The 27,401-nt window shown below is 37.0% G+C and overlaps 1 protein-coding gene across 1 annotated transcript in view; it reads left to right on the forward strand.

Moving 5' to 3' along the window:
- Window positions 1-27,401, forward strand: part of LAMA3 (laminin subunit alpha 3) — a gene marked incomplete at its 3' end in the record, with an annotated part of 140,142 nt that overhangs the window by 79,293 nt on the left and 33,448 nt on the right. Inside the window, 16 exon segments of the mRNA XM_081324856.1 lie at window positions 1,587-1,700; window positions 4,579-4,688; window positions 7,452-7,532; window positions 8,126-8,229; window positions 12,051-12,101; window positions 13,155-13,306; window positions 15,177-15,287; window positions 16,599-16,710; window positions 18,840-19,007; window positions 19,459-19,655; window positions 21,385-21,501; window positions 22,191-22,345; window positions 23,173-23,314; window positions 25,066-25,165; window positions 25,885-26,001; window positions 26,242-26,421. Of these exon segments, the coding sequence (XP_081180982.1) occupies window positions 1,587-1,700; window positions 4,579-4,688; window positions 7,452-7,532; window positions 8,126-8,229; window positions 12,051-12,101; window positions 13,155-13,306; window positions 15,177-15,287; window positions 16,599-16,710; window positions 18,840-19,007; window positions 19,459-19,655; window positions 21,385-21,501; window positions 22,191-22,345; window positions 23,173-23,314; window positions 25,066-25,165; window positions 25,885-26,001; window positions 26,242-26,421 (2,011 nt within the window).

The following is a 27,401-nucleotide window of genomic DNA, read 5'->3' on the forward strand; positions in this document are numbered from 1 at the left end:
TTCAGTGGAGATGGTTTGCAGCAGAGATGTTGAAAGGAGGGGTTCTTAATAACTGTTTTTCCTGCAGCTTTCCCTCTAAAATTGTCTCCTACACAGCTTTATCGCTTTCTTTAGTATCCAGTTGCCTACTAAACTGCCTTAGACACTTGTATTATAGGCAAGGAAGAGGCTGCAAAGAAAATACATGAATCTGCTATGTGTTAGAGGTAGTATCTTGCCTTTTTGATGAGAATAATCTAGTTTTCATTCAATTTATGAAAGACATTTAGTTTTAGAAATTATTACTAGATTATAATGTATAAGTTATCAAAGATATTTTAATTAATGAATGTGGCATTCTTGCATGAGATGACTAAGGTGTGTGTGTGTGTGTGTGTGTGTGTGTGTGTGTGTGTGTGTGTGTGTGAATGGCCTATCTTTCTCTGGGGCAATCAGCCCAGTAGTCTGCAACCTTTGTGGCTTTTGGCACTTTAGTTAAATCCCATAATCAGACAGAGGTCAAAGACAAGTCCAATGGGAGGTGACACTGAGGTCTTTCTCCCATGTATGTATGAACAGAGAGAACATGGATTCATGTAGTATTTAATATGGTTCAATGCACTGTCCACCAGTTTAGGCTGGATTTGCATTATTATTATTTCCATCCATCTTTTTTCCACAAGCTGAAAAATACGGTCTACAATTTTCTCCAAAGTTTTTCAGTCCAACATAGTAATCAATACACTGCCATCATAGCAATACTTTGGAAATTAATTGCTGTATGCTTGAAAGATATTAATAAATGGTGCACATATATCTCAGAGTATTCTGAATAGCAAATGAAATATACAGTATGCTATCAAATCATCAATGTAGTAATAGAATTCATAAAATATTTTTTGACAAACCTCTGTAATTTAATATGTACAATTACTTTTTCAGTGTTCAGGTAATTCATGGACTTTGAAATTGATATTACTTGTGTTCAATCATATCTTATATAATAAGTAGAGGTTTAAATAAGCTTTGGCTATGCATACGATCCCTTCCTGGGAGCAATCAAGCAAACTAAAAGGTCTTCCACTGACTACAGTTCTTTGTAAGATTTGCTTAATAGCCTGAATTGTCCAGTGGTTATTGTTAACATCTGGATGAAAAGGGACATTGTAGAACAAAGGTCCCCAACCTTTTGGGCACCAGGGACTGGTTACGTGGAGAGAGTTTCTTCCGCGGACCAGAGGGGGCATGGTTTTGTGTACTGCCTGCATCCCGCAGATGGGGCTTTGCTTGTTTGTGCGGCCCGGTTGCTAGCATGCCCCTGTTGTAGAAACTAGAAGATTTCCTGACTTGTTCGCCAGCTTGGATGAAGAAAAGAAGGCAGAATTTGTATGCAAAACCAGAAAAAGTCTCATTATCTTATCTTATTAAGCCAAGATATTGTAATTTATTGTGACTTGTCCAGCTTCATTATGTAATATGTACTAATATGTCAGTGATCCTGTACCATAATTAAATTTCTTCTACCTTCCAATATCTACTTTAAAACAATTAATTTTCTAATCTTCTCAAATCACTATTCAACTTTTCCTTTCTTCTCTATGCACTAGGAATGCAGTCCAGGATTCTATCGTGAGAGTGTGGGTCTATTTACAGGAAGGTGTGTTCTGTGCAATTGTAATGGAAATTCAGATAAATGCCTGGATGGTTCTGGAATTTGTATTGTAAGTATTTACAACAAATGTTGCTGCAGGTGCTCTTATTAATTTCTTTTGCTTCAGGCCAGTAATAACTTTGAGAGAAACTGCTTGTGCCTGCAAAAATAGAAATGTCTTTGAGGTACAGTAAAAACTGACATATCTATTACAGCAAAAATGTCCACAGAACTTTGTTAGCTTTGAAGCATGAATTATCTTCACTTGCTGTGCTTGCATGCACTTCATATTTTTTTCTCTTTCAACAAGTTACCAAGTTTGCACTTGTGCAGTTAACTTAGCTTACAAGCTGAGATATGATCAGATGCTAGATCACTTCACTCTTTTCTTCCTGTGAAGAGTTATGTTTCATGATATATCTGAGCAATGAACAATGAAATAAACCAGGATGTTAAGCCAGCTTTAAAACTTGTTTCATTTTACTTGTTTTGCTCATTAAACTGGAGTCATAATATGCAGCCATGGAATGTAATAGCAGTTCTCACCAAAGAGTAAAAATTAGCAGGATTTATTTATAAGCACAGGTAAAGGAACTTTAAAGTTAATCTACCCAGACATGTGATCTTTACACAGTAATGGTGGTTTCCTTTTGAAATTAGTTAATCAAAGCAAATATGTATAAAGGAGCAATACTTTTTGAATAAAAGTTCTAAGGCTTGCATTTTTTTGCATATTAGACTTGTAAAACATTTCATTGCCTTTTTCTCTATAGTATACTATACTGAAAAAAATATTCTTAAGTTCTTTTTTCTTAAGTAAATACATTTACAGCCTAGCCTCTTTCTTTGCCCACACTTTTTTTTGCTTGTACTTACTCATTTTTCATTGCCTGCACAGAGTTCTTTGACATTGCACAATACTTTTTTTACTTTGTTTTTGACAAACCCTTTTGAGTTTAAATGTAGGAGCTGTTCGCCAAATCAGCCTGTTCCAAATAGGTGTGAATCATAAGGCATTTCAATTGAGGAACAGGCTATAACAAGCAAATACAACCAGCAAGAGCTAGATAGTGTACATTGCCTTAAGACAAGAATTTTCTAAATATTAACTTTTTCAGTCTTGTTCTAATTATCGTTAATGCCCATCAGAGCTACCAGATTGCGTGGCACAAGTCCACATGACTCCTAAATGTTAGCATAGAGTAGTGATCTAGTAGTTGTCTGTTTTTTATTTTGCAATCCAGATTTGGTAGCCCCAATGGTTATTTATACTGCATATTAGACAAATATCATATTTGCAATCAATTTTTATAGCAGGCATTCTATTTGGATAGCTAGTTAGCATTGTTAATTAAGTCTTCCTTTCCATTCAGAAATACAGTACTGAATGAGATTTTAAAATAATTTATAAGGTGTTATTATATGTTCCTCTAGATAAAAAGCAATAATAAATTTAGGATCACAAATAAATAATTTAATCAACTAGTAGCATGTAGACCAGGGGTGTCAAACTCAATTTCATTGAGGGCCGCATCAGCATTGCGGTTGCCCTCAGGGGGCCGGGTGGGTGTGGCCTACTGGGTGGGCGTGGCTAAAGTGCATATGGCCTACTGGGTGGGCGTGGCCAGCTCTACATCATTCGCATCAAGGGTGCCTATGGGGGCCTGGGCAGGAGTGGGACAGATCTGAGGGTCTTTGGCAGGAGGAGGGTCTCTGAGCCAGGGCCAAGGAAGTGGGGGCTGTTCCCTCACTGTTTCCAGGATGGCTTCGCGGGCTGCATGAAACCACTTCACGGGCCGGATCTGGCCCCCGGGCCTTGTGTTTGACATGTCTGATGTAGACTGTTCATATGGCTGGAAAACACATGGATCCAGAAGATAGGGAGCCATATAGTTTTAAACACCATAAAGTTCCTTGCTGCCCAGTGCCTAATACTGGTGTATTATGACAGAGGAATTATATTAATGCCAGGAGAATAGGACTGATGATTAATACTGTAGTAAGTTTTAATTTCCATGCTGGTGGAGCAGCTTTTCATTTTTCCAGTCCTTCTAAGCCAGGAGTGTCAAACTCGCAACATCAAATGACATGTCGCAATGTATCGTGACTTTTTTTCCCGTTGCCGGCAATGGGGTGGGTGCGGTTTCTGCATGACGCATCTGGCCCGCGGGGTGGCAGTTTGACACCCCTGTTCTAAGCTATAATATAAGAGCTAGTTTGGTCTAATAGTTAAGGCACTGGACAAGAAAATGGGAGATAATGACTTCAAGTCCCACTTTAACCATGAAAGCCAGCTGGGTGACTTTGGCCAGTCAGTGTCTCACAACCCACTTCACAGGATTGTTGTTGTGGGGGAAAATAGGAGGTGTGCTGGATATATTCACCACCTCGAGTTATTTGTAAAAATAATGCAGATGGGATACAAATAAATAAAAATACGTATCAACAAGTTACATAGATCAGTCTGTATAAATGTAAGAATATTTAAACCTCATGAGACCAATTGTTCTTTTATTGGTGAGCTATACCCCCATTGCTTTAAGCGATGAATCTATGCAAGCTAAGATGATGATCATAGTATCAGACTAATTTATTTATTAAGAGAACCTACAAGCTAGGTGAAAGTAAACTTTATTATAACTGCTAAATCACTTCCGACCAAGAGTATCTTAATTGTGAAACACCTGCTACTTTAAATTAATAATGTGTGACTCTCTCTGTAATTAACATTATGCCATTACTTCTGCAACTAAGCAGGAAACAATTGTATGCACACCCTTTAGCCAGACACTAACTGGTCTAATTTATTTGTTCAGTCTTGCAATAAGATAAGTATTTGGTGGCTTGGAGCATATCAATTGTCATTTTCTCACATTGGTATTAATAATAAACTTGAAAAACAAGACCACTGCTAACCTTCTGGTTTCTATATATATTTTTTAAAAAAGAACTGTCAACATAATACTGCTGGAGAAAACTGTGAGCGCTGTAAAGAAGGATACTTTCGAGATGCCAGTCAAGGACTTTGTAAGGAATGTCTCTGCCCTTACAGAAACAGGTACTCTGTTGAGCTGAGAATGGGAAGCTGTATTTATTGTGCTTTGCTTGAAGTTGCCCTGGTGGAAATCCTGTGTTTTTATGACAGTAAAAACAGCTATTAGATAATTCTATCATTTGTGCAATAATGTTATGAAGCACAAATGATAGAATTTAGGTGTCATTGCAGCTTATTATGCATGGATGGTAAGATGACAGTGGTCACTCATCTTGAACATCTTCATAAAAAATAAAATAAGAAATTTCCTGTAAAGAAAAAAAAATCATAAAGCAATTTCCACACATTCTAATTGTAAGTGCATTTACCACCAATAAGTAGCCATTCGAACAAGCTGGCCTGGCCTGATGGGATGGGGTTGGGTTTTATTAATCTGTTTTAATCTATTTTTTAATGTGTTCTAACTTATTCATGGGCATTTTGTTTAATTGTTTTTAATTTTTGTATCTTGTTTTTTAATATGTATTGCCCTGTTCACCGCCCTGAGTCCTTCGGGAGAAGGGCGGTATACAAATAAAATTAATAAATAAATAAATAAATTTCAAATGAGATATTGATGACCTTGGATCAGATCTCCTACTGGATTACATTTTTTAAAAGCTCTATTGCAGTGTGACTCATGACCTTCATAAAGCCTTTACTAAATTGGTACCCTCTAGATGTGCTAGGCATCAATCCCCATAATTACCATAATTGCTAACTAACATCCTAACTGGGCATTGTTGAAATGTAAATCTGCACTTTGGGAGGAATTTAGCTTGAGGAAGAGACAGGAGAGAACACATGGTTTCTTTTCTGTATCATCGCAACTACAGTCTACTTTAAAAGAAATTCAAGGTGCAAGAGACTTGGACTTCAATTTGTCAACTAGTTTGGCCTAAAATATATTTTATTTAGTTGGTATTAATTTAAAATATATTTAAAGCAAGTTCATTGCTTTTACTCATTCATTTTGCCAAATACAATGAACATTTCTTTTGTTTCTTCTACTTTGAATATGATGAGTGTATTAAAAAATAATAGAAATAAAAAAGTGAATATTGGAGCAATTTTCTGAAAGTTTGCCATATTAGTTCATTTCAATAAAACCAAAATAATGTTGTGATACCTTAAAGGCTAATTTCCCCATTGTTACAAGCACTTAAAAGACTTGGTTGTATTTGCTACATACTGTAATGAACAATACCTTCATTTTTTTTAGGGAAGGCCTGTATTTGCTTTATTAGCATAGAGCACCACATCTTTGCTGCTGAACTCTCCTTGATTACATGCTGTTGATTTCAAAAAAGGAAGGGAACTGGGGCAATAACAAAGCTGGCTAGATGATGACTTTCCAGATGTAATTTGAACTCTAGTTTCTAAAACCTCCAGTTAGTTATAACTGATGGGGAACAATTGTGGGGGTTGTAATGCAGCCATTTCAGGAAGACCACAGATTGTCCTGATAATATTGTAGAATAGAATAGAATAGAATAGAATAGAATAGAATAGAATAGAATAGAATAGAATAGAATAGAATAGAATAGAACCTTGGAGGTCTTCTAGTCCAGCCTGCTGCTCAAGCAGAACCTTGGTATTTCAGATAAGTGACTGTCTAGTCTGTTCTTAAAAACCTTCAGTGATGGAGCGCCCACGATTTCTGGAGGCAAGCTGTACCACTGGTTAATTGTCATCACTGTTCGGAAGTTTCTCCTTAATTCCAGGTTGCTTCTCTGATTAGTTTCCAACCATTGTTTCTTTTCCTGCCCTCTGGGTGCTTTGGAGAATAATTTGACCCCCTCTTCTTTGTGGTAGCCTCTCAAATACTGGAATACTCCTATCATGTCCCCCCTATTTCTTTTTTTTTTTTAGAATAGCCAAAGCCAAGTCCTGCAACCATTCTTCATGTTTTATTCTCCAGGCCTTTGATCATCTTAGATGCTGTTCTCTGAACTTTTTCCAAAGTCTCAACATCTTTTTTGTAGTATGGTGACCAAAATTGGTTGCAGCATTCCAGGTGTGGTTATACTACTAGGGTTTTTATAAAGCAGTACCAATACTTCACATGATCTTGATTCTATGCCTATGTTTATACAACCCAGGATATTATTAGCTTTTCTGGCTGCTGCTGCACACTGCTGGTTCATAGTCAAGTGGTCATCCACTAGGACTCCAAGATCCCTCTCACAGTTACTGTTTTTGAGCCACGTCTCACCTCTGTAATAACTTTGATTTTCTTGCCTAAATGTAAAACTTTGCTTTTCTCCACATTAAAATGGAGTAATTTTGCTTTTCTCCACATTAAAGTGGAGTAACATTAAAGTAAAGAAAAGTAATAATTTTCTTAGTTAGATATAGACACCATTTTATTTATTGTTCAATGATCTAATGAACATGGAGATTATCCTTTCAACTTGTAACTTCATTGGAGATATTTACATTTCCCAGGTAAACATGCAGATTCAGCTACTGTTCAGTAATAAAATATAATCCAATTGTCTTTTTTATTCCCTAATTCATTATTGCACATTTTGCAATATATTTTCAGGATTATAGGACTGCATTCTGATTTTGGGGGAAAAAGGTAATAGGCAATGATGTATGAGCAAAAATAGTTGCAACTTGTCTGAGACTGAAATTATTTTTGTTAGCCTTTTATTTGATGTTCAGACAGTAACATAACCCTTACCTTTTTTCTCTTTTCCCTTAAGCTGTATAAATATGCCTTAAAAGAAAAAAAAAGCTATTTTCAGGTTTTTCATGTTTCCTGTATTTTTTACTATGTAGTTTTGCTTCTGGCTGTCTGGAAGATAATGGAGAAATTCAATGTTTTTGCAAAGAAGGCTATTCTGGAAAGCATTGTGAAAGGTATGTGACTTGTCTCAATACTGATTTACTATGTAGAAAGTTAAAACAGATCTCAACTGGAAACTACTAACATATTGGAAAAGATTGTTTTCTAAACAGAGACCATATTTTCATGAATTGGGCTGGAGTCCAAAGTGCTACAAGGCTTCATGTGTACACACATGCTCTCTTTAGTAAGCATAAGCTGCTCTCCTTGATTCAGAGTTTCAGAATACTCTGTTCATCCCATTTAGGACTATTTCATTTCATGTTCTTTGAAATAAATTGCACTAGTGCCCAATTATACATTAGATACAGATATTGTATTCATCGATGTTTTTAAATCTGAAGAGTTGTATGAAGTATCGATGCTCAGATTCTTATGATATCAAATAAGTCAAATATCTTTTTGAACTGCACTGTCTCTTATCAAATTATAGATACAATTAAAATATAAAAAGCAATATCTATTATTTGGTCAGGTTAGACAATTGTAACACAAATTGTTAAAATTTATGGATGTGATGCAGATTTTTAAGGCAGCAGAAATCTTTTCAGTGTCAGTTGATTTATATCACTTGCGTGTTTTATTTGTGCATTAATTTATTTTGCAGCTGTGCTCCTGGTTATTTTGGAAATCCATTGAAAAACAGATACTGTCAAAAATGTAATTGCCTGGAGAATGGTCAGCTCACAAAATGCGATCGCTTGACTGGGGGTATGTAAAGTGACATAAATATTTCTGAATAATATTAAAAAGAAAACTATGGAATATTTGAAAATAGTCTACCAGGAAGATTCCTGTGCAAATAAAAGTTATATTTTTTCAATTTAAGGTGCTGGTACTTACCTTTAAACCCCTACATGGCCTAGGCCCAGGATATTTGCAGGACCATCTGCTGCCGGGAACGACTTCCCATCGCCCAGTGCGCTCACACAGAGAGGGCCTCCTCAGGGTGCCGTCCGCCAGACAATGTCGGCTGGCGACCCCCAGGGGGAGGGCCTTCTCTGTGGGAGCACCAGCCCTGTGGAACCAACTCCCCCTTGAGCTCCGGATGGCCCCGGATCTCCGGTCCTTTTGCCGCGGCCTTAAAACATTCCTTTTTCATCAGGCTGTCCTGGACTGACGACAGGGATTTTAAAATGTTTTTTAATTTTTAATTTATTAATTTTAATTTTGGGGGGGCTGTTAATTTAATTCTTCTTAACTTTTTGTATCATTGTATTTTATTGTTGTTAGCCACCCTGAGTCCTTCGGGAGATAGGGCGGCATAAAAGTCCCAAAAATAAATAAATAAATAAATAAAATTCTGTGCTTATAGCTGTTCATTCTTACTACAAATGATAGTCTAGTATAAGGATGAAAAAAGTCTAGCTCTTCAGATGTTGCTGAAGTACAAGTCCCAAGACCCATTGGCTGCTGCTGTAATTCCTCTGTATTTGAAAAAACTGCTTTACACATTTCTGGTTTTAATGAAGTAATTAAATGTGTTAGCTAATGTTTAAATCCTCCATCCTACATATTTCATTGCTGATTGCCATCAGGTAATTTAGATATCCACATGAATTATGAATGTCTTCTATACAATTTTAATGTTGATTGTTTCAAAGTTTCAAGAATAATAAACTTGAACAATAGGCACTGGGAATATATTCAGATATTGTTGAGCTACAGCTTCCAGCAGCGTCAATCTACATGGCCAGTAGTGAAAGATGCTGAAGGTTTTAATTTGAATTTCCAAATGTAAAATTGCTTAACTCTGTGGGTCTTTTTTTTAACAACACAACTACCAGAAGAATTAAAGCAATCCTAAATGCATTCTATGATTATGTATAGCACAAATTATTCCAGTTGATTTCAGTTGATTTCAATAATGTGTCTCTCTTTAGCTTTGTTTAGCTATTTCTGAATCAAAATAAAGTTTGGTATTAAAAAACTTTAATGGATGATAATAGAAAAAGAAACAACCACTTTATAATATATATCTGAAAAACTAATTAAAATATATAATTTTACCTAAAAGAAAATATTAGTCTATGTGGGAATGACCATTCCCTAGGCAGTGACTCTGGGCCCAGTCTCCCAAAATTATTCCCACATACCATTACTGATTTTTGGCTCACTTACATAGTGCTTGCTAATTAATACATACAGGTATTATAGAGTTTGATGCTTTGCACCTTGATTTTTGAATCCAATTTTCTGGGTTGGCGCTCTTATTTCTATATAGGATGCTGTATTTCAGCAACATCTAAAGGTCCACAGATTTGCTACTCAGCCTGCATTGTATGCACTCTGTATTACTCAGAGGAGACGTCAGACTTGGAGCCCATATAATGATGCAGGAGGACTTACATTTCAAGTCCGAGTCAAAGGCAATTGTTAGAGAAGAACAAGAAAGCAGGGAGCTGAACCACGGAACCCAAAAGAACAAGAATATACAAGAGCTAGTAGAACTTGTTTCCCAACCAACAAGAACATTTCCTCAACCAGAGCCAAAGGCAAGCCCAAGGACACATGGCCAGGCCTGGGTCTGAGAAACTTTCACTTGCCAAGGACACATATCTGACTTTTGTTTTGAGACTTGCAGATATTTTTCAGTTCTAGTCTCTAAAATGTTTGAAAAGTTTGAAATATATATGCTTTATTTGAATATATTGCTTTCCATCTCAAGGCAATGTTATTTTCCCAATTCCTTTATGTAAACTACTAGAATTACATAAGTAGGTACATATATTTCAAACAACATATTTTAAAGTGCTGTTCTGCTGCTTAAACTAACAGTTGCTAGAACAAGTTCAGTCTAGATGCAGTTGCTTTAGCAAATCCTGATGTCATTGTGGTTTTGCTGTAGTGTATTGAGCCTTGGTTTAATTGTGGTCGCGCAGTAGCTTATTGAATTCTATAATTACATATCTTTGGATGTTCTCATTCCTATTAGCCAGTGACATGACATATTTAATTGGCACTCTTCTTTATGTGTCAAGAGATAAAAGTGATTAAAAGTGATAGAGTACTTCAATGTTCAGCCTGGCTGGGGAAATTTGATAGTTCAAGGCCACACATCTTAAAATTACTGAGCTTGAAAAAACTGGTCTACTTAATTTTCAGTAGCAATATTTGCAGGATAGCCTCGAATTTTGTATTTGCTTGTCCTGCAAAATTGCATTAGCATGGAGGTTGAAGTTAATGAGATGAGGTGATATTTGAAATTGGAAGAAATCACAAAATATAAGTATTGTGCTGCATATATATAGATAGTCCTTGATTTACAACAGTTTGTTTAGTGACTGTTCAGAGTTACAACAGCACTGACTTATGACTTTTTCACACTTATGACCGTTGCAACATCTCCATGGTCACATGACCAAAATTCAGATGCTTGGCTACTGGTTTATATTTATGACGGTTGCAGTGTCCCGTGGTCATGTGATCACCTTTTGCAACCTTCTGACAAGCAAAGTCAATGGGAAAGCCAGATTCACTTAAAAACCATGTTACTAACTTAACTACTGCAGTGATTCACTTAACAACTGTGGCAGGAAAGGTCATAAAATGGGGCAAAACTCACTTAACAAATGTCTTGCTTAGTAACATAAATTTTGGGCTCAATTGTGGTCGTGAGTACCTGTATTATATTTTGCAGTATTTCATCACTGTAGCATGCTATGGACTGAATTGGGGTATAGGAAGAGGAGTCTGTTTTGAAAAAGGTCTTTTAAAGACTTGGCAGCCAGCAGTGTTTTGACAGCACGGCTCCTTTAGAGGCCAGTATCCCTCCTCTTGGGATAATAGAATTATTCTGGCGAAAGAGGCAGCCACAGTGTGGACACCTGCATTAACCCAAACCCTTCCCTGATTAATAAGGGAAGGAGTTGTACAGGAATAGCTCAAAACGCTGCTAAATGTAGTGTTACCAAGAACCACAAGTATGGTTGTTTTGACTGAATGTTTTGATTATATTTTACATAAATATGGTTGTTTTGATTGAATGTTTTGATTATATTTTACCATTTAATGCCCCATCTTTTGTTTCCGAGCTCAATGAGTTAAATCAGTGGACGAGTTCAGGAGTCCTTGAATTACCTTGCTTTTCTCCCTGCTAAGAGATTTAGTAAATAATGCCTTAGATTTCTGAAGAGCCCAGCAGGGTGACCCAATGTCGTGGTAGAATTTGTTCACGTTAGTTGAAGTTGTTATTTAAGAAAAAACAAGAAATTTGACTTTGGGGAGAACCCTACAAGATCCTGTAAACTTCCTCTCTAATGTATTTTTATTGTAAGCTTCCCACTGTGGAGAGTGAGATGGGAGGCATATAAATTAAGTAAAGAAAGAAAATGGTTAAAAAATATTTTACAATATTGATTCTAGGGAACTTGTTACCTATGTTCTTATCTGCTTAACAATGTGCAGCTTTCAACAGTGTTCAGGGCATCAGTAACACAATGCTTTCTGACATTTCAGAATGTCACACCCTGTAATTGTTGCATCCTTAATTCTACTTTTTCGCCCTCTCTTTTTTTTCTTTTAATTTCCAGAATGCATCAGCCAAGAACCAAAAGACATAGATCCAAATGAAGATTGTAATTGTAAGTTATAAACCTTATTTCATCTGAAAACTTGCTCATAAACCGTGTTTCCCTGAAAGTAAGGCCTACCCCAAAATAAGCCCTAGCTTGATTTTTTGGGTGGGCCTAATGTAAGCCCTGCCCCCAAAATAAGCCCTAGTTTTGGGGCGAGGCACACACTTAAAAATCAAGCTAGGGCAGGGGTAGGGGTGTAGATCTGCCCCCCGCCCCCTTACCTTGCAGCCAGGCCTCTCCTCACCAGCCCACTTCTTCTGCAGCATCTTCTGCAGCCAGGCCTGCATTTCTGAGTCACAGGACTTTCTGGAAGGCCTGTGCAGCCAAGAACTGAGCTATGGATTCACTCTGCAAAGTAGTCGGCTGCAGAGGCCTTCCGGAAAGGCCTGACTGCAAAATGCAGGCTGGAATGCAGCTGCAGAATGAAGCTGCTCTTTTGGCCCCAGAAGGAGTGGACCAGCTGGGCGGGGCTGTCACTGCCGGAGGTGAGTACAACATCCCCCAAAATTAAGACCTGGTGCCTCTTTTGAAGGCAAAAAAAGAAAAAGAAAAAAAAGATCCGGTCTTATTTTCTGGGGAAAATGGTAGCACTAATAAAGAACTATGTTTTGAGAGATTAGAAAGAGCAAATCTGCTGTTTTCTTGTGGATAATAGGTCTATTCAGAACAAGTTATCTAAACCCTTAGTAATGAGAGGGAATCTGTCTGTTAATGATGACGATGCTAAAAGTTGTAATCCAAGACATCTGGAGGGCAGCAAGTTAGGAAAGGTTGAACCTACAAAGAATGACTCCAAGGATTTGGTTTCCTTCTTACATGTATATATATGGCTTTATTGTTTGGTGTAACACTAACATAGTGCACACAAGCAGTACAGTTGTATGACAAACGTAGTTTTATGACACCATTTGAACAGTTTTGTTATTTGCTATAGTAATAGATAACATTTTCTGAAAATATCTTTTTGTCCCATAAATGTTTTCAGTAGACCCATTCTTTTTTTTTAATATACAAAAACTAACACTTTAAACTCTTCCATGTGTGCTCTGTTTTGTTTAGCTTGTGGGAGTTGTGTAATCACATTGCTGGAGGATTTGAGTACAATGGGAAGTGAGCTCCGAGTGATTGAATTTCAAATGCAAAGTATCAACGCTAGTGCCCAACTGCTGGGCCAGATGAAGCACCTGGAGGTCCGTAGCAAGCAACTGGAGGTAACTTGAAAAAAAATGGTTTTCCATGGGATTGGCTACACTTTCCAGAGGTTGAATACATTTCTGAAATGTGCTTTAGAAATCTCATATTAAATGCTCTTATGGGGCTGGAATATGATTCTGAATTTTCATGAGACCCATTCCATTGCTCTTTCTAATGCCACTTCAGAAGAAAGACCCTAGCAGCCAATTCAGATTAGACTGTTGGAATATATATTGCTCAAAAAAATAAAGGGAACACAAGATAAGACATCCTACTATTAAATACAGTACATTGTGTTGTTGTTTAAGTGTTCCCTTTATTTTTTTGAGCAGTATATTATTCATGGATCTGTCTTAGAAGCCTTCTTTAAAATTTAACTCAGCCCAATTCCTGCACAACTTCTGCTCACTTCGTGGACGTGTATTTTTGGCAGCTGTATAGAAATGGTTTGCCATTGCCTTTTTCTGGTTAGTTACTCAAAAGCATAGTGCTAAAGCTTTGCTTGAAATGGAAATAAATGAACTTTTAGCCTTGGGATTTGATGACTAGAACTGTTTATGCCTGCAGAAGAACTGCACGGTACATTTTATTCTAGTTCAAAGGAGCATTGTATTCAATCCTTGAATCTGTACCAAAGAAAGTTGGAAGTTACTCTTTCCTACAGCTTTTTGTTCTTTCTTGGCTGCACCCCAAATTTTGCTTTTTCTCTGCCCTCTTTCCTCTCTTCAACTTTATTTTTTTTTCATTTTTGTATTTTATATTTTTGTTGAAGTTTAATAAAGTTTTGTGGAAAAAAATGCATCTGCTAAATTACCACCAGGGATATCTTGTGAGAATAGTCATATCAACTGCAAATTCATTTCCAAGCACAATTCAAAATAACCATAGATGATTGGGAGCCAAGTCCTTTACCTACTCTATCTTCTCCTATATGAGCATCTTCTGAATTATTTCATGTTTGAAAGCACTTTCATGCTACCCATAAAAGATAGGCAGAAGGTAGGCTGGAGAAACAAAAGAGGATCTTTTTGATTGCAGCCCTTCACTTTTAGAATATCCTCAGCTAGAGTCATCTATTCTTTTGTCTGCTTTGATTTAGCAAAGCAGAAACTTTCTAAATCATTGAAACTTTCTAAATAACATTAGAAATGTTTGATTCTGCTCTTATTGTTTCTGGCTTTTCTTATAATTTTATTTTATTTATTTTTATTTATTTTAATCCCATTTATATCCCGCCCTTCTCCGAAGACTCAGGGTGGCTTACAATTTAAGCACAAACCAATGTGCTTAGCAATAGCCTTCATTCTATGTATATGCCTGCTTATTAGGGCTTTCACCCCCCCCCCAGCGGCATTATTACAAAGTCAGCTTATTGCCCCCAACAATCTGGGTCCTCATTTTAAATACAGTGCTATGACATTGCTTTTATTTAAATGTTAATCATAGCCTATGAGTTTCCTTCAAAATAGAAATATTATAAATTTAAATAAACAAGGCCTCATTTCACAGGAAATTGCAGCTGTTTATAAAGAGCATCCACTATTATTCATTGTCCACACAGAATTTGGTAGATTTTTAAAGCTGTTGAAATCAGCACGTTTAAGATTCCATGTATTCTGGCCCCATTGCAGATGAATTTCTAACATTTCCCTTCTTTTTCCTCATTGCTATCAGAGTTTGTGACTTTCAAGTCTCAGGGCACCCAGGCAACATTTTTCTGTTGAATTCTGCCTTACAATTTAGTAATCTCTTCATCTACTAATGGCAGTAGGAGCTGATTTGTAAAGTTTCATTCCAGCGCTTTCCTGTCCAGTACATTTTTCCTAATTCCATATTGTATTTGTGTTCAGTTTGCTGATTCCCATTTTGTTTTGCCTTTATTTTCAGAGTCTGTTGAATCACTCTCGTTCTGTCATTAAAACGCAAAGTTCAAAGGTAGATGAAATGGAGACAAGTTTATTTCACCTTAATCAAAATATTAATTCTCTGAAAGAAAAGGTAAGTGTTTCAGTCTTATACATGTTGGTATCAGTCCATGGCCTTTTAATAAAAGTTTGTGTTTACTGATCATATTTCAAGGTATTTCAAGACCATGTCTCAAGGTATTTTTAATAAATGGCAAAATGTTACCCTAATGTCCATATTGTGTCGGGTGGAGAAATGCAGCTCAGATCCAGAAGATCTGAGTTTTGTTCCTGCATCCTGCCGAAGGTATTCCCTTCCATGTGTGGACATCTTTTGGCAGGCAGTTTTTTGCCAGCCCTTAGAGATAAGAGGGACCCCAAATCCAAGCGGAGAGTGGAGAGGCAACACAATAGGAAAGGCAGTACAGGTGCCTCAAGTGGCTGGGGGAAGACTGGTGCATACTCCACCTGACATCTCTCACTCAGGAGTTGAAAACCTGGCATGGATTTTAGCAGGGAGGATTTTCAACTCTTAAAGGGAGCTCCTAGGGCCTCTCTCTGTCATGAGGTATCCCCATTCTGTATCTATACTCTGTCAGCTTAATGACCTTCATAGTCATTTAACAACCACAACCAGGAGTGCCAGGATTGCAGTCATTGAGCAAAGCAATTGCATGGGGAATCATGTGACATCTTCCTTAACGACCACTTCACTCAACAATTGAGATTCCAGGCTCAATTTTGGCTGTAAGTCAAGGACTATCTGTAAGCACCATTTGTTTGGTGCAGCCTTAACTTCAAATAATTGCTGAATAAATTGTTGAAACTCGAGGATTACCTGTAATTGTATCATTTCTTTTATATTTCTGTTTGTCAATGTAATTGACCAGAGATATAAAATCTATAGAAGTGTTTCACTTTGGGTATTCTCTCTGTCACTGTTTGTTAGTGAGAAACTTGGTGATCATCATAGAGTTTCCCCCTCAAAAGTATACTTTGTTGCATCTATCCTCCAAAGCTTTGATTTCTATCTTGAGTAAGCAGATTTCTCACAAGTTATCAATACTTGTTTTTCCATCATGTTTTACTTACGTTTTATTAGTAGTTGCTTATCTGTTCCTTTGCTTTTGTATCTTTATTCTTGTGTGATGTCTGTTTAATAATTCTGGTAAATTTTATGCAATGAATACATTTTTTTAAAAAAAATCTTTTAAGAATAGCTAAAAAATGCCAAATTCATCCTTTGGCCAAATTAGTCATATTAGAATAGCAAATTATGCTAGCTTCTACCAAGACGTGTTAATGAAGTACAATGGTACATAAGCACCCAAATAAATCAATAATATTAACTACTTTTAAATCAAACTTTTACTAATGTTATCTCATTTTTATTTCACTATCTTAGGCTGAAGATAATTACAAGAAAGCACAAACTCTTTCAAATAATTTTAGTAAAACTAATCAAAGAGGAAAAGCTTTAATTTCAAAGATCCAATCTATTCTCATCCATATCAATGGTAAGAGTAATGCCTTTTCTTCTACATTAAGGTTGAGGAAATTATGTCAGTCTGCGAACCAAAATAATTCACCAGTACCATAGCAGGCAGTTCTCAATTTGTTTTCTTTCATGCATTTGGGGATTTTTACACTTCATTTAGGCTTTAACCATTTTCTGCTTTACATCAGTGGAAGCTGTTTAAAAATCTTATTGCAGTAGTATTGGGAGCAGTTTTTGAAGTCTGTCTTAGTAAAAAATGTTTATTACTATCCTCCTCAATACCTTGCACTGCAGTAATAAAGTTTTGAAACAGCTTCTATTCACAACAAACTGAATTTATTTAAAGTCTTACACAGCCCCCCCGAAAAAATGTTTATGCATAATACCCCCAGGAAAAGATGCAATTGGTGCATCAGAGGGTGTTTTGTAAAATATCTTATGGCTTTGCCTTCTACATGCTGTTCAAGCAGGAGCTAAAAATCCAGAAGAACTTCCAGATTGTAAACCAGCTCAGTATATGTGAGTATGACCCCACCCAGAGCTAACATATAGGTAAAATATATCTGGTTTCAGAATAATTTCAAATCTACAACTATGCCATTGTGGTAGGGTTCAACCTGGGCCTGTTCCTTCCATCTATTTCCTAACCACTTCCAAGCACTGGGTTAGGACCTTCATTTCCTGTCTGCCCTGTCAAAAGTAGAGGCATACAGGAAAGCTGAATTTGTATACCAATGATGATAGGTCACCCTATATTGACAAATGATCTTTTCTAGCGGCTTAAATTAAATGCTAAATCATAAGGGGAAATGGCTGAGTTCTGCAGTGTCCTATAGCACTCAATTTCTATGCCTCACCAACTGGAAGTAACTGCTCAAGAAGGAGGAGAATCCCTTAGCCCTTGTGTTTGGCTTAGAGGGATACCCCAATCAATGCTGGGTTTCATTCCTTCTTCCCTGGCCTTTAAAAGGTTATCCTCTAGGACAGGGGTCAGCATCTTGAAACAGTGAAAGAGCCACTCGGAACTGGTTCCCTCACAAAAGGAAAAACTGGGAGCCGCAAAAAATGCGTGCACATGCGTGTACATGCGCGCATGTGCAGAACAGGGTTTGACTGAAGAGTGGACACAAGGCGAGATATACACCTACCCTGCATATTTAAATTGATTGGTTGAACTTTTTTAGTCCCACTTTTTTTTTTGGACTGCACATGGCAGAGGACTTGGAGCCGCAGGAGACGGCTGAAAGAGCCGTATGTGGCTCCGGAGCCACAGGTTGCAGACCTGTGCTCTAGGGTGACCATTGCAGTTTCCATCTGATACCCAGATCTGAATTCTAGCTGTTATGATCTAGACAATCCATTTCTTCTAGAGTTCTCTAGATAGTTGCTAACTTACCACCTTCTCTATGATCTTCCCTAGAATGTGGATATTGGAGAATAGTTGTCTAAAACAGCCCAATCATTTGTTTTAAGACATGAGGCAATTTCCCTCCCCCAAGGATATGTTTGTCACCTTCATGAGAGCCATAACATCCATAGACTTTTTATCTTTGACTTGTGGGTTATCCTCTTGATACATAAAAGTGTCACACCTTGCTCATATGACTAAAAGGAGAGGGATCAACCTGGGACATCTGTCAAGGAAGATATATTATTATTCTAGAGCCATGTATTCAGGAGTAAGTCTCATTAAGCTAAATTAACTTTACTTCTGAGAAGCCATGGATAAGGCTGCAATGTTTTGATAAGCCTTGTGAACATTGGCAGTTTCTATCGACTGAGATAAATTAGAATGTTATTAATAATTTACTTATAGCATGTTGAACAGAAAGTTCCACCTTTCAAATTTAAAAGAGGGCTGTGCAACTGCCTGCAGGTTCTGTATTTTATCTGATTTTTGACTGGTTTGCTAGGGCTCCAGTCCAAGAAGAGGTCAAAGCAAGACAAAACCTATTATCATTAATATAGTTATTTCTCATATATTTAACAAATATATTTTAACAAATTCCCACAAATGGATGTGACTCCTGGAGAGACCTCCAACTGCACTGAAGAGCACCCGTCTGCAATCCTACTTTAAAAATACACCACATATCTTTGTAATAGGTAAAAGTCTCTTATTTATTCAAATTATGTTTTTTTTGTCAGTTCTCTTGGGACAGATAGACGACACTTCTACAGAAGGAACCTCTGTGTCTACCAAACACTCTGCAAAAGAGCTTCTGCAAGCTCAGCAAATGATCAATGAAATGAGAAGCCGTAATTTTGGCCAACAGCTAACAGAAGCAGAAAAGGAAAAAGGGAAAGCCCAACACTGTAAGAACTATAAACTGTAAATATTTTGGGTAGAAATGGCTTGATTGGATGAGGTGGGAACAGATGGAGAAAGACTGTTGCCTTATCTGGAAATGCTCACTGAGTTTGTCATGGGTGTGAAAGTAGTTGTGGTTTAATAATGAAGAAAACTGCCAATAGTCACTTCAAAAATATTGTACTTTGTTGCTGCTTGAAACTAGTTCAGGACTTGGGTTGAGCTTTTGCAGTCATATAGACTTTACAGAAAATTTGGAAATATAAAAATATACAGACTGGTTGGATAATTCCTATCTATATTTACGCTTACTAGGCCAGGTGATCTACCCAACTAAAAATAATTTCTTGATGAGAAATTAATTTATAGAAAGACTGTAAGATAAAAGGACTTGAAGGACCTAATGCTCATAGGATATTTGATTTATTCCTGTTTTGCTTTATTCATTCTGCATAGTGCTAGATCGAATAAGGAATGAACTAGAAAAGCGTAAAGCAAACAACCAAGGGCTCATTAAAATTGTGAGAGATTCACTAAATGAATATGAATCCAAGCTCAATGATCTTCATGAATCTTTGAGAGACGCAAAGGAACAAACCAAGCTAGCTGAAAATTTAAATGGAGAAAATAAACGCCTTTTGGAAGAGATTAAGGTAAATCTATCTACCTGCCTACCTACTTACCTATCTAGGCTTATGGTCTTTATGCATGTTGCATTAAATAGGGAAAATTCCATAATTTGGAGAAAATTTGGCAAAAACTATTGTAAGTGTTAATAGATTTGTTACCTGTCTCAAGACAATTCTGTAAAAGATCCTGTGAATTAGATTTCTACTATGTGGTTTGTTTGTTTTTTTGCTATTTTATTTTTTTAGAACGCTATAACATAGTTTACTTAAAGACATATTTAAGCAAATGTTTAGTCATCTGGCATGCCCCAGCCCATTCTTTTTGTCCTGCAAGTACCATGACTGACCCAATCATACCAGGACATGTAAAAAATATTATTTCACGTTCTGTTTCCTTGCCAAATACCTAAGATATTCATCACTGTTCAGTAAAAGAAATAATTATTCAGCAATGAATACAAGATAGATTTCATGCAGAATAGCATTTTCTCTTAGTTGCCAAACAGGCTCTTTTCAAAGAATAGACCTCCTCAAGTGGGAGGTCTTTCCTTTTGAAAATAGGCAAGAAAGAGTGAGGCACTGGACTTGTCTAGGGGCTAAATTCAGCCACAAAGTTGTCCTTTCAGGGCAGGGCTTAATGGATGGAAACTTCACCTCTGATATCCATGTCTCCATGCAGAAAGACAAAGCATAAATAAATCATGCACTAAGTGGATTGACTTTAGGGGATAAAAGGGACCTCATTCAAGTCCTTGAGGGCCATATGAACCCAGATGTTTGGTAATTTAAGCACCTAACAGCAGCATATGACCAAGGGAGAAAAATTCACAGAGATCCTCATAAATGAGGTTTAATGCCAAGTTACAAAATTTTAGTAACTAGAAGAGTATAGACCAGTCCTAGTTTGTTAGTGAATACATGAAGATGGAGTGTTGATGAACTGTTTGAACTTCTTTCTCACTGAATCCCTAACAAATGGATTGACATCTCGCTTAAGGGGCAAGACTGAAGCATCTGTCTTCTATTTAGCTGCCATGTTTTGAAAACCTCTCTCTTCTTTCCCAGACTCTGAGAATTCCGATATCTCGCAGAACAATGCCTCTGTTTAATTTATTTATTCGCTGAAGATGTTTCTGAGGAAATAGCTCAAAAGAAAAACCCTTCACTTTCACACCTCATGATCTACTGTCATTTTATACCAAATCTACATTTCCACCTTCTTAAAAAATGTTATACCATATCACCAAGTGAGATTATGAGGCAGATATTGGCTGAATTGCAAACCTTCTAATGCTTTGCATTTCTCTTCTGGAATCAGCCCAGCCACTTTCACCCCAATCATATTGATTTTAACCATTCCCAAGTACTGGGAGAGCAGCGGGTAGCCCTTCACTATTTTCAGGAAGTTGTTTTTCCATTGTTGGCCCAGTCGTCTGGAGTGGCTTCCTATGAGAAATGTGTTTGGCCTCAGTGCTGATAGAAGCTGTTTGAAACAAAGCTTTAACAGAAAGCACTTAGGAGCTGACACCAAACCTTCACCTCTTTTGGAGTTTAGGATTGTCTGTTGGCTTTATTTTATAAAATTTCTATTGTTATTGTTTTCCTTTTTATATTTTGAGCTACCAAGAGTCTGTGTATGATTGTGGCAGTATATAGAAATCATATTTTAATTAATATATAAATAGTAATTATACTATGCCACCGAACTTACTTCTGCATTAAAAAGGGGAATCACTTTTTATTTTTCTATCAGAAACAGACAGAAGAAATGACTGGTCAACAGAGTGCCATAAAGGATCTTCTGAATTCTGCTAAAGCATCAGTGTCTCAAACAAACAGTATATTTGAATTGTTCCAGAAGAGTAAGGAGGTAAATTTGAAAGAATTAATGCTTTTATGAGGCTGAAAAGAGGAAAATAACATTCATGTTATGATGAAAATAAGATTACCCATAATGACTTGGTTTGTAGATAGTAGTAACTGCTTGCAAAATACAGGAGCTGTTACTACTCACATGAAAAAAGGGATCTCTAGCTCATCTGTGAGGGACGCGGTGGCTCAGTGGGTTAGGATGCTGAGCTTGTTGATCAGAAGGTCGGCAGTTTGGCGGGTTGAATCCCGAGTGCTGCGTAGCAGAGTGAGCGCCTGTTACTTGTCCCAGCTTCTGCCAAACTAGCTGTTCGAAAGCACGTAAAAAATGCAAGTAGAAAAATAGGGACCACTACAGTGGGAAGGTAACAGCGTTCCGTGCGCCCTTGGCGTCCAGTCATGCCAGCCACATGACCACGGAGGCGTCCTCGGACAAGCGCTGGCTCTTCGGGTTTGAAACGGAGATGAGCACCAGCCCCTAGAGTCAGAAATGACTAGCACGCATGTGCGGGGGAACCTTTACCTTTACCTTTTTAGCTCATCTGTTGTATGCAATCTTCATATTGTGTTCAAATGCACAGCCATTTGGGTTTATATAAGAAATTAAAGCAAACAAAAGTTTGCCACTTGTTTCTTATAGATATGTAATGCATGTTAGTCACAGTTCATAAATTTCTCTTCTAATTCCAGGAATATGAAAGCCTAGCTGCCAATTTGGATGGAGCAAAGAAAGATCTGGATGAAAAACTAAAGAACCAGTTCTTATCGTCCAGTAAGGAACCTTTGGTAGTGAAAGCAGAAATGCATGCTAACTCTTTACAAGACCTGGCAAGAAAGTTGGATGAGTATGTCTTCAATTTTGTAAATAAATTGTTTTAGAATGGCTTATTCCTTGCTCGAAGTGTTTTATGCATTGGACTATGGTTCCTTTCTGGTGGAAAGGTAAACTATGTACTTGTGCTGAAACTGATTTAAGAGGAAGGGGGAGGTTGCTGTATTGTACTGTAGAGATGAGTGACGTTTAAGGTTCTGGGGGCATAATTAAGTTTCCCAAAGAGGGGTCCAAATAATGAAAAGAGTAAGATTGTTTTAAATTTCTGCAAATATTTTCAATATTTGGCTAATAATATTGATTCTGCAGATCCCTGAACTTTTGGGGAACTCCAGGGGTTCTTGAACCATGGTTTAAGAAATACTGGTTTAGACTATGCCCTCCCCTAGTTAATCCCATCCATTCCCATCCATCCCTGCGAGAAATAATCAGGGATGAAATTATACACATTTCCATTTTTAAAAAATCTGTTTTCTGAATGGATTCGTTTTTATTTCAAATTGATGATAGTCTCTTCTTTAAATGGCAGTAGAGTATTTCAAATTAGCCTATCATACAAAATATGCTGTGTTCAATAAAATAGCAAAGTGATAGACTATCCATCTCTCTTTCTTTCTTTCTTTCTTTCTTTCTTTCTTTCTTTCTTTCTTTCTTTCTTTCTTTCTTTCTTTCTTTCTTTCTTTCTTTCTTTTTCTTTCTTTCTTTCTTTCTTTCTTTCCTTCTTTCCTTCTTTCCTTCTTTCTCTCTTTCGACAGTAATTAATGAAAACCAAATTATCAACTGAAGTATTTTAATTTTCTTGATACCTGTACTCTATTTTGGCTTCCCACCACCACACAGACTCCAGAAGAATGCCAGCAAGAATGAGATAGTGACCTGTGCTGTGGGAGCTGCTAACACTTTTGAGAACATTACTGATATTATTAGAGCAGCAGAAGCATCAGCCAACAAAGCATCAAGTGCAGCAGATTCAGCTTTATCAGTAAGAGTATTCTAAATGCACAGCATACAGAATTGCTTTATATTTTAATACAAATAAATTCAATGAAAGAAGTAGATCTGAGATGTTAGCATTGTTTGGGAAGGCTGGGAAGGCCAACTGTAGAAACTTAGTCTGTCTGTATAAAACCTGAAGACAGGATTTTAGTTGTCTCCAATGAGCCCACTGCCTTAATGTAAGAGGCTAATAGGCTGAACATGTTCTACACTGTAAAGGAAAATGAGCAATCTAAGCAAAAGCTAATTCTTTAAGAGGAGTACCAACCAAACTATAAGAAGATCCCCAGAACTCTTCTGAATCCATGTTAATGGGCTGTTTTAATTGATCTTTTACCTCTGTAGAAAAGAATAGTCACTGCAAGCCTAAATCTCAAAGCAAGATCTGGTCTGATTATGACAAGGTAACAGATGTAGAACTATTTTCAGGCTGCCCTCCTCCTGCCCAGTAGAAAAATAAACAAACTTGACATGTTATCTGTTGCGCTTGTAGGACAGTAACATATTGAGACAGGCTCTAAGACCTCACATAACTTCTAGAAACCTGAAGTGCAATTTCTGGAGATTTCCCAAAGTTGGCACTAAATTGTAATTTTCAGTGTGACTCTTAGGAGAAATGATTGGAGACCAAGCTTATTAGATATATGTAGTTGTTCTCATCAGAATGCTGTTTAATTAGTTTCTTTGTCTTGGCTTTGCAACTATGTACCTTCTCAGTCTCCAGATAATTACTCTGCTTCAAATGAAATTTATTGGGGAAAAAGATAACATTAACTTACATTTGTAATTCCTATGGTATCTTTTTTCTTCTCACAAATTCTTAAATAAAAATAATTGCTGTGTGATCGCGTTGATAGGAAACACTAGAAACATCTTATATTGTCAGGAGATTTGTGAGGGATGCACTTGTTTTTTTTTGTTTTTTTTTACAAAATAGCAACAGAAAGAGAGAGAGAGAAAACCCTACAAGAAAACACATAAACCTATAATTAATGAAATTAAAGAAATAGACAAGGGGACGACAGAGAATGAGGTGGCTGGATGGAGTCACTGAAGCAGTAGGTGTGAGCCTAAATGGACTCCAGAAGATGGTAGAGGACAGGAAGGCCTGGAGGAACGTTGTCCATAGGGTCGCGATGGGTCGGACGCGACTTCGCAGCTAACGACAACCAAGAAATAGACATAAAATACAATAACATTACATAATCTAGTAACAATAGTACAGATAATAGTGGCAATCACCAAAATTTATAGTAATCTTCAGTCATAGGTAGGATGAATAGAACAAATGGTGGCACAAAAAGAGGCAATCTGGAAAGACTTACCAGTATTCTGGTCTGATAGAACCAGAGATACTCCCAGGGTAATTTTTTCAAATGTGATAGATAAAGAGAGAGAGAGAGAGAGAGAGAGAGAGAGAGAGAGAGAGAGAGAGAGAGAGAGAGAGAGAGAGAGAGAGAGAGAGAGAGAGAGAGAGAGTGAGTGTGTTTGGCTACTGAGATAAATAAACTTCAAAAGAAATAGATTTTTGTATTGTAACAGCAATATTTATGGAGCATATTGCTCTGTCCTGGCCCTCTTTCTGTGCCATTTGCCTCATTTTGCACCAACCTCCAGTTCCACGTCTTCTGAATTCACACAAAACAGTTACAGCAATTCTGCTACTGCTGGCTTCGATGCTGAATTTGTACTTGTTTTGCTGTACAAACCTTTCACCTGGCAGTGCTTCATTTTCAGATAGTGGATGAAAAAGATCTGTCTGGAATGGCTGAAAGACTGAAAACCAACAGTGGAAAAGTGTTAAACAAAGCACGAGAAACACAGAAGACATTGCAAGGTATCATCAGCACACCATACGTTGCAAGCATTAGGAAACACAATAAAAAGCTTTACGTTTTCATCCTCTACTATTGTTCCAGGCCTGATCTTGTTAGAAGCTAAGTTATATTTACCACTGACGGACTCCTTTTTGGAAATTGGCAGTTTTCACATCAGCCTAGATCACAGTCACTATATTTGATAAAAAGGGTATAGTAGTTGGTGGTGAAAGTGCTTTTCTTTGTTTTAAGATGGCCTTTCAACAGAATGGGTTGAAACCGAGAAACAGACCTTACAAAACTCAAGCTAGTAAAAGCTGCGTGTGTGAGAAGGGAGGCTACAAAATCTAGTGGTTTCTTCCTCTTACAGCATTGGCAGCTTTAAGATGTATGGACTTCAACTTCCAGAATTGTTTGAACTGGATTCCTTCCATTGACTACCAGTAATTGTAAATTATCTGGGAAAGACTCTGAACCAATTCATGTGATATTTCTAAAACGCTCAAACCAGTCATATTTCAATGTAGTTAAATTTGCCTAGTGGGATTAAAGGGATAATGAATTTGGCTGTGATGAGTTCATGGTCTGGCCACCTGGGCAAAAGAATGACTAGAGGAAAGCAGAGAAACCTTATCAGAAAGCAGTGAGTTATAGGAACATGAATAGTAAAACTACTATTAGTATTAAAGTGAGGACAATCCATAGTTATCAGGATGATTTATAGTGGATTATTTTATAGATCTCAGTCCAGCACTTGATGATATGAGGAGCAAACTTCAGGAAGCCGAACGCAAAAAAACTACAGTACAGGGAGTTCTTAGTGCATTCCAAAATAATCTCCAGGGAATAAAGAGAGGTAAGTAATAGAAAGTGGGTTTTTACTAATGTACATTTTGTTGGATTTATTGTACACATTATTATTATTTTTATAAGCATTAAATAAAAAAAGAAAAGAAAAAAATGGTATAAAAATTACATTCTTACAATAGTGCAGAATCCAAACCTCATATATTTCAGTAGAGAGCATTTTACATTTTTTTGTATCTTAAAAATAAATGTTATCCTGAATTTATATGCCACTTTATCTGCCTACTAGATAATACAGAGAGCTTAATCACAATTGCAAATACTATGATTAAGAATGCCAACAATATTACTACAAATGTACTCAGTGAACTGGACCCAATTAAAGCTGGAGTTGAGAACATAAAGCAGACCTATGAAAATGTACAGATTACTGATTTCAACAAGGCTTTGAGAGAAGCAAGCCGTTCAGGTAGCTTTTTTCTTTTACATGGATTCCTTAAACTATTTTTAAATTAATGTTCAAGTTTTCATATGATATCTTTTATGAAAAAGGACAGTTGTTAAAACTCCTATTGAGTCATCACTTAGCAGACAGACCCACCTGTGAGTGTTATGGAACCAAACATTGTGGAGAATTTTCTGGAATGATCAAAACCCAAAATAATTTAGATCCTCACTCTAGAATTATACCTAGCAACACCTGTCAAAACTTAAATAGCATAGACATATGGAAGGCAGCTCTAGGATACCTAATTTTAGAGAATAAGAGTTTGATAAAATCTAAGCAGTAGTAAAATGTTTGAATCCCCTTCCTCCGTTTTAATGTCATAGTCATTGGGTTGAAGCAGCTGGGAATACAGCTTGTAATGATTTCAGGAATCAAGTCATGGGTAGGTTTAACTTCTTGTGGTGGTAGGTTTAGGTTTAACAGATCACATTGTTAAATTTAAGGAAGTTTATATGGTGAAGCAACTCTGCACAGGACTATCACTTCCTGCATCAGCCTCATTTTGTATATAGGAAAAGGTTCCACTTTCTGTTGTATAACACTGTTTGAGAGTGATTATTGGGCTTATAACACAATACTAGTCATGTTTCCTCCAAAATAATAATTCTATTTCCCAGTGGGTGTTTAGATGAGTCTCAAATTCCTCAACTTGAATGTAGGGTATGTGTTGTGTACTGGGTTTCTTGCAAGAAGGAGGAGAGACGAGAGAGTTCAGACAGGAACATTGCTTTATTGAATAACAGGAACTGAACTAGTAACCAAGGCTTCTACGCAGCTACTTATACTGCTGGCCAGTAGGCGGCAGCAAATAGGTTTGAAGGAACCTATTGCCGCCCTAGAGCCAACCAATGATTGTCCTGGAGACTGCATGTCTGGGAAGTCAGTGACCATTACACAGACTCCCTGATTAAGCAATCTCAAGCAGCATTCAAAGATGTGGA

This window comes from Vipera berus (assembly GCF_964194415.1).
Source record: "Vipera berus genome assembly, chromosome: 3".
Taxonomy (NCBI): domain Eukaryota; kingdom Metazoa; phylum Chordata; class Lepidosauria; order Squamata; family Viperidae; genus Vipera; species Vipera berus.